Genomic DNA, 18,704 nt, shown 5'->3' with positions numbered 1-18,704 from the left:
AATTGACCCTACGGGAGTTTTGGAAAAATCACTTCAATATCCTCAGTTGTGTAAACCTTATAGGTAAGGCTTGGGAGGGAGTGACTAAGAGGACGTTGAACTCTGCTTGGAGGAAACTGTGGCCAGAATGTGTAGAACAAAGAGATGTTGAAGGGTTTGGGGCTAACCCTCAGGAGGCTATGCCAGTAGTGGAAGCTATTGTGTCATTGGGGAAGTCCTTGGGGTTGGAGGTTTGTGGCAAGGATGTGGAAGGGTTGGTGCAGAACGACAAGGAAGAACTACCACTGCAGACCTGCAAGAGCTTCAGGAGCAACAGCAACAGATCACATCTCTGGAATGTTCTTCAGAGCAGGACGAAGAGACAGAGGAAGACGACTTCATCAAGGATTAGGGAAATGTGTTCAATGTTTACAAAGGTGCAAGCATTTATCAAAGAATTTTATCATGTCACCGAAGTTGCAAGCCGCATTGGCAACATGTACAATGACACTCATGTCCCAATTTAGGGAAATCCTAAGGACAAGTGAGAAACAGTGCTCTCTGGACAGCTATTTTGTGCAACAGGGGTCCAGTGACTCTCAAGCTGGTCCTAGTGGCATTAAAAAAACCAAGGAGGGAGGTAACCCCACCAAAGGACTTGGTACCTGAAGTCCTTCTGGAAGGGGATTCTCCTTCCAAGCAATAGACAATTCTGAATTTCCCCTGCTGCTGGCACATCACTCATGAACAACTTCACAATAAAGTTAAGTGGCATTTAATTATTGTTTGTTTTGCATGTCCCATTCCTTTCCATATAAGGAAATGTATATTTCATGTAATTTTTTTTTTTTTTCAGACTTTGGGGTGTCAGGAACGGATTAATCCTATTTCCATTATTTCTTATGGGGAAAATTAACTCGACCAACAGCAAGCCCTCTGGAACGGATTAATGCCGTTGATTGAGGGTCCACTGTAATACTATATATAATAAAATAATAATAATAATAATATAATACTATATAATAATAAAATAATAATATAATAATATGTAATAGTATAATAATTATAATAATAATAGTACATACATGTATGTACGTAATACATATAATTTAGTTTGACAACGCCACCACCAGACAGTAGTGTCAATCAAAACAATGCTCACCAGTGTACACATGCTTACAGAGCTACCCTCGCTGTGCAAGGAATTCTCATGATTTTCTTATGTTTCGTGCAGTTACTTTGCCAGAATTTTTCTTCTAACCATGGGTCCTAAGAAAGCAAGTGCAAAGAACAGTGTCGAGGAGAAAAAGAGGATGATCTGCATGGAATTAAAACAAGAACTTATTGATAAGAACAGACTAGGTAAGAGGGTTAAGAACCTGGCGAGTGAGTACAAGCGTAGCCCCTCTACTATACGTACAATACTAAAGCAGAAGGAGCGTATAAAGGCTTTAGCGGCAGAAAAGGGTGTTACAGTAATTTCTGAGCAGTGGACCTCTGTTAATGAAAAGATGGAAAAGCTGCTGTTGACATGGTTGACGGAGAAACAGCTCTCAGGAGATGCTGTGACTGAGGGTATCATCTGCAAGAAGGCATGAGGCATTTACGCTGATTTGCTGCAGAAGACCCCAGGCACATCAACGGACAAGGCATCAGAAACGTCATTTAAAGCCAGTTGGGATGGTTTGAAAAGTTTAAAAGGAGGTCCAGCATTCACTCTGTTATCAGGTATGGTGAGGGAGTGAGCTCTGATGTGAAGGTAGCTGAGGATTTTATCAAAACTTTTGCAGAAGTGGTAGGAGATGAAGAAGACATCATTCAGCAAGTCTTTAACTGTGACGAGACAGGGCTCTTCTGGAAGAAGATGCTAAGGAGGACTTACATAACTGCAGAGGAGAAGAAGATGCCAGGCCACAAACCCATGAAGGATAGGTTAACCGTTGCACTGTGTGCCAATGCAAGTGGTGATTGTAAGATCAAGCCACTGTTCGTATATCATTCAGAAAACCCCAGAGCCTTTAACCCTTTCAGGGTTGGTGCCATACTAGTATGGCTTACACACCAGGGTTTGTGCCGTACTAGTATGCGTAAATTCTAGCAGCCTCAAATTAAGCGGGAAACAGCTGGTACGTTTAGATGTGAGAAAATGGGTCTCCATGGTCACTGTGTGCAGTACAAAAAAAATCAGGGACCCAGTGGTGCATTGTGAGAAAGTCATTTTATTACACCTTGTTCACCATGTCTAGCGCTAAGAAACTCCCCACTCCTTGGCTAATTGGGGCTCTTTTGTTCCTGAGTGACAGTTCAAGCACACATGGAAGTGTCAATAAAGATGAATTTCATGGTTCTGAGGAATTTGTGACCATAAGAAATGCCCAGGAAACCTGATGGAAGGAAGAAAGGAAGGTAAGAAAAATGGGAGGAAGGCAGGAAGAAAGGGAGGAAGGAAGGAAGAGATGAGAGGAAGGAAGAAGAGATGAGAGGAAGGAGGGAAGGAAGTAAGGAGACCATCATCCTAGGATAACCCGAAAAATTCAGACAGTGACTTTTTTCCATGTGGTTTGGTGGTGTGGGGAGGAAGTTGACAGTCAGTGAGGGTGGTGAGTGATGGTGTTTTGCCAACATGGCCTGCAACAGCTTTGTCAGGGTGATGTTCATCCATAAATGTTTGCACCTCACTCCACTTTGCACAAATGTCCTTAACCTTTGAAGAAGGCACCTTCGTCCATCTCTCTCCTTCCTCCACTGAAGCAATTTCCTAAGCTGTGGTCTGTTGTTGTTGCAGATGAAGGCCTTGCAGCTCTTCAGTGGTTAGCTCTTCCCATGGTCCTCCACCAACTCTTCCACATCCTTGCCACTAACCTCCAACTCCATGGAATTCCCCAATGCCACAACACTTTCCACAACTGACATAGGCTCATCAGGATCAGCCCCAAACCCTTCAGAATCTCTTTCTTGGACACATTCTGGCCACAATTTTCTCCAAGCAAAGTTCAAAATCCTGGAAGTCGCTCCCTCCAAGCCTTACCTATAAGGTTTATGCAACGAAGGATACTGAAGTGATCTTTCCAGAACTCTCTTAAGGTCAATTCAGTAGTGTCCGAGGTTATGTCAGGGTGATACACCAGTAAAGACTTCACTTTGAAATTCTCACTAGCATTACTACAGAACATGAGAGTTAGCCTGTCTTTCATAGGCTTGTGTCCTGGGAGTGCCTTTTCCTCCTGCGTGATGTAGGTCCTCTTTGGCATTTTCTTCCAAAAGAGGCCTTTTTGTTTCATCACAATTGAACACTTGTTGGGGTTTGAACTGTTTAGCCTCTATGTACCCCTTGAATTCCTGCATATTTTTCAGCCGCATATTTGTCAGAACCTGCAGCCTCGCCATGCCTTAACACATTGTGTATGCCACTATGCTTCTTAACCCTTTGACTGTTTTGGTCGTACATATACGTCTTACGAGCCAGTGTTTCGGACACATATACATACTCAATAATTCTAGCGGCTTCAAATCAAGCAGGAGAAAGCTGGTAGGCCCACTTGTGAGAGAATGGGTCTGTGTGGTCAGTGTGCACCACATAAAAAAAATCCTGCAGCATGCAGTGCACAATGAGAAAAAAAAACTTACCGTTTTTTTGGATTAAAACACCGACTTACAGATATATTTTCGTATAGTTTTTATCATTGTACAGTGGACCCTCGCCTAACGAACGCATCGCATAACGTTAAATCCACCTAACGAAGCATTTGAGTGTAAACATTTTGGTCCGCTTAAAGATAACTCACCCAACGTGATTCCTTCCAAACCTGTCTGTCCAGCCTGAGCGCCTCAGCTGCCTTGACGTCATTGTTTAAAAGCCAGGGTGACTGTGGTGCAGCAACAGCTGACTGTGGTGCAGCAGCAGCTGACAGTGGTTCAGCAACAGCTGACTGTGGTGCAGCAACAGCTGACTGTGGTGCAGCAGCAGTTGACTGTGGGCCCGTCAGCTGTTTCTGACCAACATGACTCGTCCTGAACCTGTCCATCCAGCACTGCCGTCATTGTTTACAAGCCAGGGTGGCTGGATGCATGCATACATTCGATACATTTTGTATTATTCCCTTGTTTATAGTGCTTGTAACTGCTAAATAAGCCACCATGGGCCCACAGTCAACTGCTGCTGCTGCACCACCGTCAGCTGTTTCTGACCAATATGACTCGTCCTGAACCTGTCCATCCAGCACTGCCGTCATTGTTTACAAGCCAGGGTGGCTGGTTGCATGCATACATTCGATACATTTTGTATTATTCCATTGTTTATAGTGCTTGTAACTGCTAAATAAGCCACCAAGGGCCCAAAGAAAGCTTCTAGTGCCAGCCCTGTGGTAAAAAGAGTGAGAAATACTATCATACCGCAGTCAGGTGTTGCTGCACTACGGTCAGCTGCTGCTGCACCAGTCTGCTACACCACGGTGAGCTGCTGATGCACCACAGCCAGCTGTTGCTGCACCACCATCAGCTGTTGCTGCACCACAGTCAGCTGTTGTTACACCACAGTCAGCTGTTGCTGAACCAGTCAGCTGCTGCTGCACCATGGTCAGCTGCTGCTGCACCACCGTCAGCTGTTTCTGACCAACATGACTCGTCCCGAACCTGCCTATCCAGCACTGCTGTCATTGTTTACAAGCCAGGGTGGCCAGTTGCATGCATACATTCGATACATTTTGTATTATTCCATTGTTTATAGTGCTTGTAACTGCTAAATAAGCCACAATGGGCCCAAAGAAAGCTTCTAGTGCCAACCCTGTGGTAAAAAGGGTGAGAAATACTATCGTACCACAGTCAGCTGCTGCTGCACCATGGTCAGCTGTTGCTGCACCACAGTCAGCTGTTGCTGGATCAGTCAGCTGTTGTTGCACCACAGTCAGCTGTTGCTGGACCAGTCAGCTGTTGCTGGATCAGTCAGCTGTTGCTGGATCAGTTAGCTGTTGCTGCACCACAGTCAGCTGTTGCTGGATCAGTCAGCTGCTGCTGCATCACAGTCAGCTGCTGCTGCACCACAGTCAGCTGTTGCTCCACCACCATCAGCTGTACTACTCAAAGATGTGGAGTGTGTGTTGTTGGTGTGGCTTAACGTGAAACAATTACCGAGAAACGATTAACCCCATAGGGCTAGCCACCCAGGATAACCCAAGAAAGCCAGTGCATCATCAAGGACTGTCTAACTTATTTCCATTAGGGTCCTTAATCCTGTCCCCCAGAATGCGATCCACAACAGTTGACTAACACCCAGGTGAACAGGAAAAAATGCCTGGAACTAGTGCTCATATTGGTGAATTTAAGGCCAGCAAAGGTTGGTTTGAGAGATTTAAGAATTGTAGTGGCATACACAGTGTGATAAGGCATGGCGAAGCTGAAAAATTCATCCCCCAACAAGTGTTCAATTGTGACGAAACAGGCCTGTTCTGGAAGAAAATGCCAAACAGGACCTACATTACTCAGGAGGAAAAGGCACTCCCAGGACACACGCCTGTGAAAGACAGGCTAACTCTCATGTTTTGTTATAATGGTAGTGGGGATTGCAAAGTGAAGTCTTTACTGGTGTATCACTCTGAAAATCCCAGTGTTCAAGAAAAACAGTGTCTCATCACTCATCAATACTCTTCAATAAAGGTGTCATTTTAACATTTATTTATGTAGTTATTGTGCATGTCTTATTGTTTTCTTTGAAGGAAGCTTGCCAGGTTTTATAAGGAACCTCATACAACCGTCGCTTCCATCGTGACCAAGAAAAAGGATATCAAGGAAGCTGTTGTTGTGAAAGGTGCAAATATGCTTACAAAACAGAGATCACAAATACTCAAAGATGTGTAGACTTTGTTGTTGGTGTGGATCAATGAAAAACAGTTAGGAGGAGATAGCGTTATGCAGTCGATAATTTGTGAAAAGGCAAGGCAAGATGATCTTGTAAAGAAAATGCCTGGAACTAGTGCTGATGTTAGTGAATTTAAGGCCAGCAAAGGCTGGTTTGAGAGATTTAACCCTTTGACTGTCGCAAGCCCCTTTCTGAAGCTGTCATTCTATGTCGCAAAATTTTTTGGAAAAAACAAAAAAAAATTCTTATGAAATGATAGAGAATCTTTTCCTGATGGTAATGACACCAAAAGTATGAAATTTGGTTGAAAACTCACGGAATTACACTCCCACGAAGTTAGTGGTCTCGGCGACATATACACATCGGCGATCTCGCCAACTTTGAGCCCTGTTTTTGGCCAATTCCGTTGTTCCAGTTGACCAAACTCATAGCTATTTCTTTAGAACTCCATTTTTTTCTATCAACTGAGTACAAGAAACTGCCCATTTACAGATTTGAACTACCCAATAAGTGGTCAGAAATTGGCAATTTGGCCAATTTCACGCAAATTAAAAAAGATGCAAGTTTCAAAAGAGGGTCCAGAATAAACAATGTAGACATTCTTTGCACTAAAATAACATATCCTCTGTTCATTAGTCACGTCTCTAGGCCCCTCTTATATTACTATTGCTTTCTATTTTGAGTTTTTATTCATACAAAAAATACAAAATTTACTGTTATGCAGACTACTGCATCATTGTAAAAATGGTATAAATAATATCAGTGCACTAGTGAAAGAATATTAAACTCACCAGTTGACATGTATTGGACGTGTGGTGCAATTTGCTTACTCTTGAACATTGGTAAGAATCAAACATTTCCGCTACTCTGAGCTCAGTTTCAAGGTTGTTTTCGTGAAACTAATCAAACTCATCTCTATTTCTGCAATATGTTCTCCATTTTATCACACGAGACCATGAAAACGAGAATACAGTGGACCCTCGCCTAACGATATTAATCCGTTCCCGAGAGCTCATTGTTAACCGAAATTATCGTTAGCCGAGTTAATTTTCCCAATAAGAAATAATGGAAATCCAATTAATCCGTTCCAGACAAAGAAAACAAAGGTTTGCCTAGAAAAAATAAACTCTGTGGTTCTTGAGATCTGCTCAAGGCACATTCCATTAAGAAAAAGAAAGAGAAGATGTAAACTAGAAAGAGAGAGATGCTCCCTATACAGATGAAGGCGAAGAGCCACAGAGCTGCTGAGAGGGGGCCAATATACATGTATATGAAATATGAAGAGAGGCACTGGTTAATGACACTGCAAGTATCGAACTTAAGCCGAAGGAATCTTACAGGAGACAAGAATCGCAGGAAGAACTAAAAACCATAGAGGAAATTGAAAAAACATCCAAAATACTTCCTCTCTTATGCCAAATCTAAGGGAAAAACAACATCCAGTAATGGGCCCCTGCTTAGGCGAGATGGGGCATATACAGATGGCAGCCAAGAAATGAGTGAGATACTAAAGTCCCAATACAATTCAGTGTTCAGTGAGCCACTGCCCAGACTAAGGGTCAACAATTCAAATGAATTTTTTATGAACGAGAACCAAAAATTTGGACGTCTCAAAAATCTCGGATATTATCCTAACACCACAAGACTCTGAAAAGGCAATAAATGACATGCCCATGCACTATGCCCAAGGCCCAGACTCATAGAACTCTGTGTTCATCATGAACTGCAGGAAGCCCCTGTCGCGTGCCTTGAGCATTCTATGGAGGGGGAGCACAGACACAGGGGTCACCCCACAGTCACTAAAAACAACAGACATTACCCCACTCTACAAAGATGGCAGTAAAGCAATTGCAAAAAACTACAGACCGATAGCTCTAACATCTCATATCATAAAAATCTTTGAAAAAATTCTAAGAAGCAAGTTCGCCAACCACCTAGATACCCATCAGTTACACAAGCCAGGGCAACATGGGTTTAGAGCAGGTCGTTCCTGCCTGTCCCAGCTACTGGATCACTATGACAAGGTCCTGGATGCTGTAGAGGAGAAACAAAATACAGATGTAGCATACGCAGACTTTGCAAAAGTTTTCGACAAGTGTTACCATGGTGTAGTAATGCACAAAATGCATGATAAAAGAACATGAAAAGTTGGTAGATGGATCTATAACTTCCTGACAAATAGAACATAAAGAGTAATAGCATACAAAGTAAAGTCTGAGGCAGCTATGGTGAAAAGCTCTGATCCCATCCTGTTCTTTCTCCTTATATCTGACAGATATGTAAGCCATTTTTCTGTGTCTAACTTTGCAGATGACACCCAAATTGCCATGACAGTGACCTCCATCAAAGACACTGCAAGACTCCAAGTGGATATGAACCAAATCTTCAAATGGGCCACTCAAAACAATATGAAGTTCAAGGAAGAGAAATTTCAACTACAGTGGACCCCCGCATAACGATTACCTCCGAATGCGACCAATTATGTTAGTGTATTTATGTAAGTGCGTTTGTACGTGTATGTTTGGGGGTCTGAAATGGACTAATCTACTTCACAATATTCCTTATGGGAATAAATTCGGTCAGTACTGGCACCTGAACATACTTATGGAGTGAAAAAATATCGTTAACCGGGGGTCCACTGTACTCAGATATGGAAAACTTGAAGAAATTAAAACTGTATCAGTGTATACAACAAATTCTAACCACACAATAGAGCAAAAAAGTAATGTGAAGGACCTGGGAGTGATGATGTCAGAGGGTCTCACCTTCGAAGACCACAACAATGTATCTACCGCATCTGCCAGGAAAATAATAAGGTGGATAATGATAACCTTCAAAACATGATGGTTCTCTTCAAATCACTTGCTCTCTTTAGGCTGGAATACTGCTGTACACTAACTGCCCCCTTCAAGGCAGGCAAAATTGGTGACCTGGAGAGTGTACTAAGAACTTTCACAGCACACACAAGTGCAATAAGGCACTTAAATTATTACTGGGAACAGTTGAAGTTCCTCGATTTGTATTCCCTGGAACGCAGGTGAAAGAGATACATGATAATATACGCTTAGAAAACCCTAGAGGGACTGGTACCAAACTTGCACATGAAAATCGCTTTCTATGAAAGCAAAAGACTCGGCACGAGATGCAACATTTCCCCAATGATAAGCAGGGGTGCCACGAGTACATAGAGAGAGCACAGTAAGTGTCAGGGGCCTAAGACTGTTCAATTGCCTCCCAGCATACATAAGGGGGATTTCCAATAGACCCATGGCTGTCTTCAAGAAGGCACTGGACAGGCACAAAGTCAATACCTGTACAGCCGGACTGTGGTTCGTATGTCAGTTTGCGTGCAGCCAGCAGTAGCAGCCTGGTTGATCAGACCCTGATCCACCACAAGGCCTGGTCTCAGACTGAGCCGTGGGGGCATTAACCCCCAAAACCCTCTCCTACGAAATATGTATGACATTTAAAGCATCCAGAGCGATTATTTATTATTACTATTATTATAAATTATTATTATTACTATTATTATAAATTATTACTTACACAAATAACCCGCACATAAAAGACAGAAGCTTGCGACGACGTTTCGGTCCGACTTGGACCATTGACAAAGTCACACCAATTATTACTTATTGGGTAGTTGAAATCGGTAAATGGGAAGTTTCTTGTACTCAATCAATAGAACAAAAGGAGTTCTAGCCAAATAGCTACGAGTTTGGTTGACTGGAACAATGGAATTGGCCAAAAGTAGGGCTCAAAGTGAGCAAAATCACTGATGCATAAATATCGCCGAGACTGCTAACTTCCCAAGAGCGTAATTCCATAAGTTTTCCATCAAATTTCATACTTTTGGTTTCATTACCATCGAGAATAGATTATCATTTTTGTTTTAAATTCTTCAACACTGAGAGCAAGTTTGCAAGCAGGGGTCTCAACAGTGAATCGGTTAACCCTTTGAGGATCCATCCCATAGTTTTACAGCTTTGAAGCTAGGGTCCAAGCCGTAGTTCTACGCCATGAGCTCAGCTCACTCAGATAAACTGTGAGTGGTAAATTTGGGCCTAGATATGAGAGAATGCATCTATGTGGTAAGTGTGCACCATATAAAACAAATCCTGCATCATGCAGTGTGTAATGAGAAAAAACTGAGACTATGTTTTCTGATTAAAACAGCCACTTTGTAGTGTATTTTAGTAGGTTTTTTACAGTTGTATTCATGGTTTCTTGGTCTCATTTGATAGAACGGAAGATACTTTACAGAAATAAGAATTTTTTGATTGGTTTTATTACAGAAAATGGCTTGAAACGGAGCTCAAAGTAGCAGAAATGTTTGATTTCAAGGGTAAACAAACGACATCATGCGTCCAATACACGTTAGCTGGTGGGTCTAATGTGCATTCATGAATGCGTTGATATTATTTATACAATTATTATAACATTGCATAACAGTATATCTACTATTTTTTTGGTGTGAATAAAAATTCATTATGTGAATAAAAAATCAAAGTGGAATTCATTTGTAAGCCTGGAAATGTAACTAATAACAAAGGAAATGTTATTTTAGTGACAGGAATGCCTGTATTGTTTATTCTGGACCCTATTTTCAAATTGGAACATTTTGAACTTTGTGTGAAATTGGCCAAATTACCGATTTCCAATCAGTTTATTGGGTAGTTGAAAAAGTTAACTTTGTGATTTCTTGTACTCAGTCAATAAAATGGAAGCAATACTAGCAAAATAGCTAAGAATTTGGTCGACTGGAAGACCATAATTGGCCTAAAGTAGGAGTCAAAGTGGGCAAAATTGCCGATGCGTAAATATCGCTGATGCAGCAAAATTCACGACTGTAATTTCATCAATTTTCCAACAAATTTTGTACTTTTTGTTTTATTACCTTCAGACAAAGACTCTTAAAATTTCATAAGTAAAAATAAAAATTTTTTTGGAAAATTCTTGGACCCCGTGGATAAGTTTAAGATCAGGGGTCTGGCCCCTCAAAGGATTAAAGGAGGGGTTTGGGATATTGGCTGTTTGGAGTGACATCTGAACTGTCATATCTGGGTGCTTTTGAAAGGACAGTGATTATGTGAGAATGATGGTGAAAGCATTTCTTTCTTCATTGGGTCACCTTGCCTTGGAGGGAGACAGCCAAAATGTTGAAAAAAATTTTTTTTTAAAATATAAATATCATTGGTGCACACTGGCAGCTCATCCACGGAAGCTGCAGAGCTGCAGAGTCCCCAGTTGCTCACTGCCAGACATATGACTTCATCAACCTTATGCTAAAATAATTTACAACTGACAAATATATTTCAGGAAAAATCTGTTGTATGTTGTTTTCAATGTATTTATAAGCGAATTTTTTATTTTTTTTGTTGAAACAAGATAAAAAATGATTAAAAATAGAAGTTTGATGTGGTACAATAACATAGGTATTACTGGCGTTACATCTGGCAGAGAGGAGCTGCATTCGATGTAGCACACACCCAGTTGAAATCAATCTGTTTATGTTGCAAGTATGCACGTTTTAACACGTGGTTGGTGGCCGTTTAAATTATTTTCAATAGCATTAAATTTAATTACCATTTGATAAACAATAGCAGTGGAAACCAGAGCAAACTCAGTTGAATGTATTCAGATATTTGGGAGTGGACGTATCAGCGGATGGGTCTATGAAAGATGAGGTGTATCATAGAATTGATGAGGGGAAAAGGGTGAGCGATGCACTTAGGAGTCTGTGGAGACAAAGAACTTTGTCCTTGGAGGCAAAGTGGGGAATGTATGAGAGTATAGTTTTACCAACGCTCTTATATGGGTGTGAAGCATGGGTGATGAATGTTGCAGCGAGGAGAAGGCTGGAGGCAGTGGAGATGTAATGTCTGAGGGCAATGTGTGGTGTGAATATAATGCAGAGAATTCGTAGTTTGGAAGTTAGGAGGAGGTGTGGGATTACCAAAACTGTTGTCCAGAGGGCTGAGGAAGGGTTGTTGAGGTGGTTCGGACATGCAGAGAGAATGGAGCGAAACAGAATGACTTCAAGAGTGTATCAGTCTGTAGCGGAAGGAAGGCGGGGTAGGGGTCGGCCTAGGAAAGGTTGGAGGGAGGGGGTAAAGGAGGTTTCGTGTGCGAGGGGCTTGGACTTCCAGCAGGCATGCGTGAGTGTGTTTGATAGGAGTGAATGGAGACAAATGGTTTTTAATGCTTGACGTGCTGTTGGAGTGTGAGCAAAGTAACATTTATGAAGGGATTCAGGGAAACCGGCAGGCTAGACTTGAGTCCTGGAGATGGGAAGTACAGTGCCTGCACTCTGAAGGAGGGGTGTTAATGTTGCAGTTTAAAAACTGTAGTGTAAAGCACCCTTCTGGCAAGACAGTGATGGAGTGAATGATGGTGAAAGTTTTTCTTTTTCGGGCCACCCTGCCTTGGTGGGAATCGGCCAGTGTGTTAATAATAAAAAATAATATTAACTTTTCGCAGTTGATTTTAAGTGAAAAAGTAAAGATAAAAGAAAAAGGATGACATGCACCAGTTTTACCCATTCTACAAAAAAAATACAAGCAGGAGCAAAGAATATACGTGCCAGTTTAGCATCAGTGTTTACCAGAAAAAAATGCTTTACTTTGTTTTTCCATGCTTACTATTTGGTGGAGACTCTTCATAGACAAAAAGTGGCATGACTGACTTGAGCATACAAGATTTTGATAGCATAACACAATATCTAATAGCTGCAACTTCATCACCTCAGCTAGCCAGGTCTCCACAAGCAGAACTGTGACGACCTCTACGGATACATATATGTGAACGCTTTGTTTTTTCAACAAGTCGGCTGTCTCCCATCAGTGTCAAGTGCAAACTCCTACTGTATGCAGATGACAGTGCTCTGTTAGTGTCAGGTAAAGACCCACAAGATATTGCTAATGTTTTAACACTGGAACTGGAGTCCTGCAGCAAATGGTTAGTAGACAACAAACTATCATTACACCTAGGGAAAACTGAAGCCATTCTCTTTGGCACGAAACATAAACTGAGAAGGGTAAATAACTTTAATGTTCAATGTAATGGGGAGCCCATCACTTTGGTTTCATCAGTAAAATATTTGGGAATCCCCTTTGACCCATGCATGTCAGGAGAATTGATAGGGAACAGTGTAGTAAAGAAAGCGAATGCCAGACTGAAGTTCCTGTATAGACAAGCACAGTGTCTACCTACTGAGGCTCGCAGGACCCTACGTCTAGCCCTTATACAATGCCATATGGATTACGCTTGCTCTTCTTGGTACTCTGCCTTGACAAAAAAACTGAAAGATAGACTGCAGATCACCCAGAACAAAATCGTAAGATTCATCCTGGGGCTGGGACCAAGAGAACATGAAGGCCAGGATGAATTACAGCAGTTGGATATGCTGAATGTTGAAGACAGAGTAAAACAACTGAAGCTAAATCATGTTTATAAAATTGCTCACAAACAGTGTCCAGAATATCTTGCTGTCAATTTTGTCAAGGTTGGGAACCAAAGCAATCATAGTACTAGGGGGAGAGAGCACAACTTTGTAGTACCCACAGTCATTGGCCAGGCTTCAAACACCTTTTATTGTACAGCAATAAAGGAATGGAACAGACTACCCGCACATGTCAAAGCCAGTCATAGCATGAACCAGTTCAAGAAGAGTGCCAAAAGGTGTCTGATGAATGTAGCTACAGAAAGGGAGGGGAATGATTTTCTATTTTTTATCTAACATACATGTAAATTTTACCTTATTCCTAGTAATGACCCTCGTATTGTAGATAGTCTTAATGACCCTCGTGTAGTAGATAGTCTTTTTAGTATGATAATAAGATGTTATCTTCATTATAGAATAATAAGAAAATATTATAACCTTTATATTATAATAATAAGGTAAAAGGACCCCAATGGAAATAAGTCACTCTGTCTGACTTTTTTGGGTTATCCTAGGTTCTCTACACATATGCTGCTATGTATGATAATTCTATGTAACTGTATTTGTGTATACCTGAATAAACTTACTTACTTAATCATTCAACACTTTCACCTCACTCACACATAATCACTGTCTTAGCAGAGGCACTCAGATACAACAGTTTAGAAGTCCCTCCAAACTGTCAATATCCCAAACCCCTCCTTTAAAGTGCTTCCCATTTCCAGCTAACCAGTTTCACTAAATATTATCCTGCTCACACTCCAAGAGCTTGTCAGGTCTCAAAAACCAATTATAAAAAAATATATTAGTGTTAACGCTTCAGGTTGGAACCTATCAACTCCGACAAGGGAGACGCGGGAGTGTATGTGTACCCAGAAATATATGTGAAACCTTATCATTATTAAATTTAGTTTAATTTTAAAAATTATTACTTTAATAATGTTTATTATGCTGTTCTATGAGGCTTGCAGTCATGCAGTGCCTCCATTCTATTTTTTGACGAACTGCCACTGTCGGTGCATATATGCCACTGTTGCCAACATGTTCATTTTCTCGCTAACTTCAACACACCATAAAATCTTAAGTTTGATCTAAGTACATACACCATAAACAAGAAGAGTGAAAAGAGATTTCTCTCTATAGTGCAGCAATATTAATTATAGGTAAAACGTTGGTACACAGCAACCACCCTGGGAAGTACTACCAACCTGTCAAATGAGTATGAAATGGAAACCTTTAACTGCATTATACAATGGTAGGATTGCTGGGGCCTCTTCTTTTTGCCTCATAAACACACAAGGTAACAGGTACATCTTGCTACTTCTACTTACACTTAGGACACACTCCACATGCATATGCACATATATCTATACACACCCATCTGAGTTTTCTTCTATTTTCTTAATAATTCTTGTTCTTATTTATTTCCTATTATCTTCACTGTAAAGTGGAGAAGAATCCTTCCTATGTAAGCCATGCATGTAAGAAGTGACAAACACCAGGAGCAAGGGGGCTAGTAACCCCTTCTCCCCTTCTGTATAAATAAATGTAAAAAGAATCTTTTGTTTCTTCTTTTTCAGGTCATCCTGCCTCAGTGGAAGATGGTTGGTGCATTAAAAAAAAAAAAACAGCTACATCTAGGACATGCCAATGAAACAGTCAATCAACTTTGAATTCAACGAAGAAAATTAACATTATTTTAATCTTTGATTAAAATCTAAAAGTTAAAAACCACTACAATAATTTTAACATTCGATAGTGTTAAAGTAACAGTGTACAGGCTAAACTTACCTCCTTTCTTCTGCTAACCTCACCATGTGTCTTGCTTCTTCATCTTTTTCCTTAAACTTTGCTGATAGCTGCTTGCATTCTGCTCTTAAATTTACAAGCTGAAATTAAACAAGAATCACTAATATTGTGCTATTACAAATACTCTTGACCTAAATAACATTAAAATTTAAAACTTGTTACAGTACACAAGAATATGATAAGGTAGCTTATGAGAGATTTTTACAAAGCATAAGTGATATAAGAAGGGCAGAGTATACAGAGAGTAAAAGAAAGGTGAAGAGAGTGGTAAGAGAGTGCAAAAGGAGAGTAAATGATAAAGTGGGAGAGGTACTGTCAACAAATTTTGCTGGAAATAAGAAAAAAATTTGGAGTGAGAAAAACAGGTTAAGAAAGCCTAGGGAACTAATGGATTTGCCAGTTAAAAACAGAGTACAGGAGTTAGAAGATGGGGAGCTGGAGGTATTGGGTAGACGGCAGGAATATTTTGAGGAACTTTTAAATGTCGATGAAGAAAGAGGCAGTAATTTCATGCAATGGCCAGGGAGGAACAACATCTTTTAGGAGTGATGAAGAGCAAGATATAAGTGTGGGAGAGGTGCATGAGGCATTAAGTAGAATGAAAGGGGGTACAGCAGATGGAACTGACGGGATCATAACAGAAATGCTAAAATCAAGGGGGGTGGGATATAGTATTGGAGTTGTTGGTATTTTTGTTTAATAAATGTATGAATAAGGGGAAGGTACCTATCGATTGGCAGAAGCATGTATAGTTCCTTTACGTACAGGGAAGGGGGATGAGATTGTAAAAATTACAAGGAAATAAGTGTACTTAGTATACCATGTAAGGTGTATGGTAGGGGTTATTTTTTAAAAAATTAGAGCTAAGACAGAGAGTAGGATTGAAGATGAGCAAGGCTTTAGAATGGGTAGGGGATGTGTAGATCTAGTGTTTACAATGAAGCATATATGTGTGAACAGTATTTAGATGAAGGTAGGGAAGTTTTCATTGCATTTATGGATTTAGAAAAGGCAGATAGGGGAGCAATGTGGCAGATGTTGCAAGTGCATGGAACAGGTAGTAAGTTACTAAATGTTGTAAAGAGTTTTTATGAGGATAGTGAGGCTTAGGTTAAGGTGTGTAGCAGAGAGGCAAATTACTTTCCAGTAAAAGTAGGTTTTAGACAGGGATGTGTAATGTCACCATGGTTGTTTAATATATTTATAGATGGGATTGTAAAAGAAGTAAATGCCAGGGTGATAATACTGATGATACTGTGCTTTTGGAAGATTCTAAAGAAAAGTTGCAAAGATAAGTGCCTCCTCAAGTGTTAATGAAGGGGATTTTCTAAACACTAACACTCTCTCTCCCCTCCTCCCATCCCATCAATCATCACCAGATCTTCAATAAAAGTAGTGTCATGTAATTGTGCATGCCTTTTTCAGTTTGTGTGTACTAAAATTAACATTTTTTTGTGGTAGGGTGTCTTGCACGGATTAATTTTATTTCCATTATTTCTTATGAAAATTAATTCGCATAGCGAACATTTCGCATAACGACCAGCCCTCTTGCACGGATTAAGTTCGCTATGCGGGGGTCCACTGTAAATGCCAGGGTGATAATACTGATGATACTGTGCTTTTGGAAGATTCTAAAGAAAAGTTGCAAAGATAAGTGGATGAGTTTTGGAGGGTGTGTAAAGGTAGAAAGATGAAAGTGAACATAAATAAGAGTAAGGTGACGAGGGTATCAAGTGATTTAAATAAAGAAAAATTGAATATCACATTAGAGGGAGTATGGAAGAAGTGAATATTTTCAGATATTTGGGAGATGACTTGTCAGTGGATGGGTTTATGAAAGATGAGGTTAGCCATAGAAATGATGAAGGAAAAAAGGTGAGTGGTGTGTTGAGGTATCTGTGGAGACAAAAAAACATTATCTACAGAGACAAAGAAGGGAATGTATGAGAGTATAGTGGTGCCAACACTCTTATATGGGTGTGAAGCTTGGGTTGTAAATGCTGCAGCAAGGAGGCTGGAGGCAGTGTAGATGTCGTGTCTAAGGGCAATGTGTGATGTAAATATTATGCAGAGAATTCGTAGTGTGGAAATTAGGAAGAGGTGGTGTGTTGTTACTAAAAGTCAGAGGGCTGAGGAGGGATTGTTGAGGTAGTTTGGTCACTTAGAGAATGGAACAAAGTAAAATAACTTGGAGAGCATATAAATCTGTACAGGAAGGAAGACAGGGTAGGGGTTGCCCTCGAAAAGGTTGAAGGGAGGAGATCAAGGAGGTTTTGCGGGTGAGGGGCTTGGACTTCCTGCAAGTGTGCGTGAATGTGTTAGACAGGAGTGAATGGAGGCGAATGGTTTTGGAGACCTGACAAGCTGCTGGATTGTAAGCTGGTAATATTTTGTGAAGGGATTCAGGGAAACCGGTTAGCCGGACTTGAGCCCTGGAAATGGGAAGTACAATGACTGCACTTTAAAGGAGGCATTTGGGATATTGGCAATTCGGAGGGACATCTAAACTGTCATAACTGAATGCCTCTGCAAAGACAGTGATTATGCATGTGTAAAGGTGAGTGTTGAATGATGATGAAACATTTTTCTTTCTTTTTGGGTCACCCTGCCTCAGTGGGAAATGGCCGACGTGTTATAAAAAAGAAAATTAAAGTAATCCAAGGTAGTATGCTGGTAGACAGCACGCACCTAGGGAGGTACTACTGTAATACTGAGTGTAAAAAAAGAAGCCTGTAATTCTTTCGATTTCAGGTGTCTTATAAATATGCAAGATTTCAGGTACGTCTTGCTACTTCTACTAATACTTAGGTCACACTATACATACATGTACAAGCATATATATACACACCCCTCTGGGTTTTCTTCTATTTTCTTTAAAGTTCGTGTTTCTGTTTATTTCCTCTTACCTCCATGGGGAAGTGGAACAGAATTCTTCCTCCGTAAACCATGCGTGTTGTAAGAGGCGACTAAAATGCCGGGAGCAAGGGGCTAGTAACATCATCTTCTGTATATATTACTAATTGTAAAAGAAGAAACTTTCGTTTTTCCTTTTCGGCCACCCCACCTCGGTGGGATACGACCGGTGCGTAGAAAGAAAGAAAGAAGATATATATATATATATATATACAGTGGACCCCCGGTTCGCAAAGTCATCGGTCCGATAAATCCGGTATCCGAAGCAGGGCCCTCGGGCAAAGAATTGTAGCTCTTTTGTTTACCGTCCGATTTCCTCCAGTTTTGGTGCACAAGACAAAGTGTTTTCACTCTTTCTTGAAAATATTTATCAAAAATATACCTCAAACAACAACTGAGAAAAGACTGAAAAATGACTGATTTACTGAAAATGCCCTTGGGGTGCGATTTATTCCTATATGGGACGATGTAAGGTTGTTTGGACACTTGGTGCCGAGAGAACAGTGCTTATACGAATTTTCTACATGGCCTGGCCTCTAAATAACTTATCTTTATTTTACAAAAAAAATAAAGTTTGTTAGTTCTTGGAATGTTGCAAAAAATCTGTCCTTTACTCCCATATAACTCCCAAAGTATTTGGAATATTTCCAAAAATTGCTTGTAGAAAATTAGAGAAATCATTATTCTACAATTTCTGTGAATATTATT

General features: G+C 40.5%; 1 protein-coding gene across 1 annotated transcript in view; it reads right to left on the bottom strand.

The window, feature by feature from the left end:
- Positions 1 to 18,704, bottom strand: part of corn (cornetto) — a 545,732-nt gene that overhangs the window by 146,413 nt on the left and 380,615 nt on the right. Inside the window, exon 8 of the mRNA XM_070084950.1 lies at positions 15,066 to 15,163. Within this exon, the coding sequence (XP_069941051.1) occupies positions 15,066 to 15,163 (98 nt within the window). The remainder of the gene's footprint in view (positions 1 to 15,065; positions 15,164 to 18,704) is intronic.

This window comes from Cherax quadricarinatus, chromosome 14 (assembly GCF_038502225.1).
Source record: "Cherax quadricarinatus isolate ZL_2023a chromosome 14, ASM3850222v1, whole genome shotgun sequence".
Lineage (NCBI taxonomy): Eukaryota > Metazoa > Arthropoda > Malacostraca > Decapoda > Parastacidae > Cherax > Cherax quadricarinatus.
The sequence above is the reverse complement of the archived record's forward strand: the minus strand, read 5'-3'. Positions and strand labels throughout refer to the sequence as shown.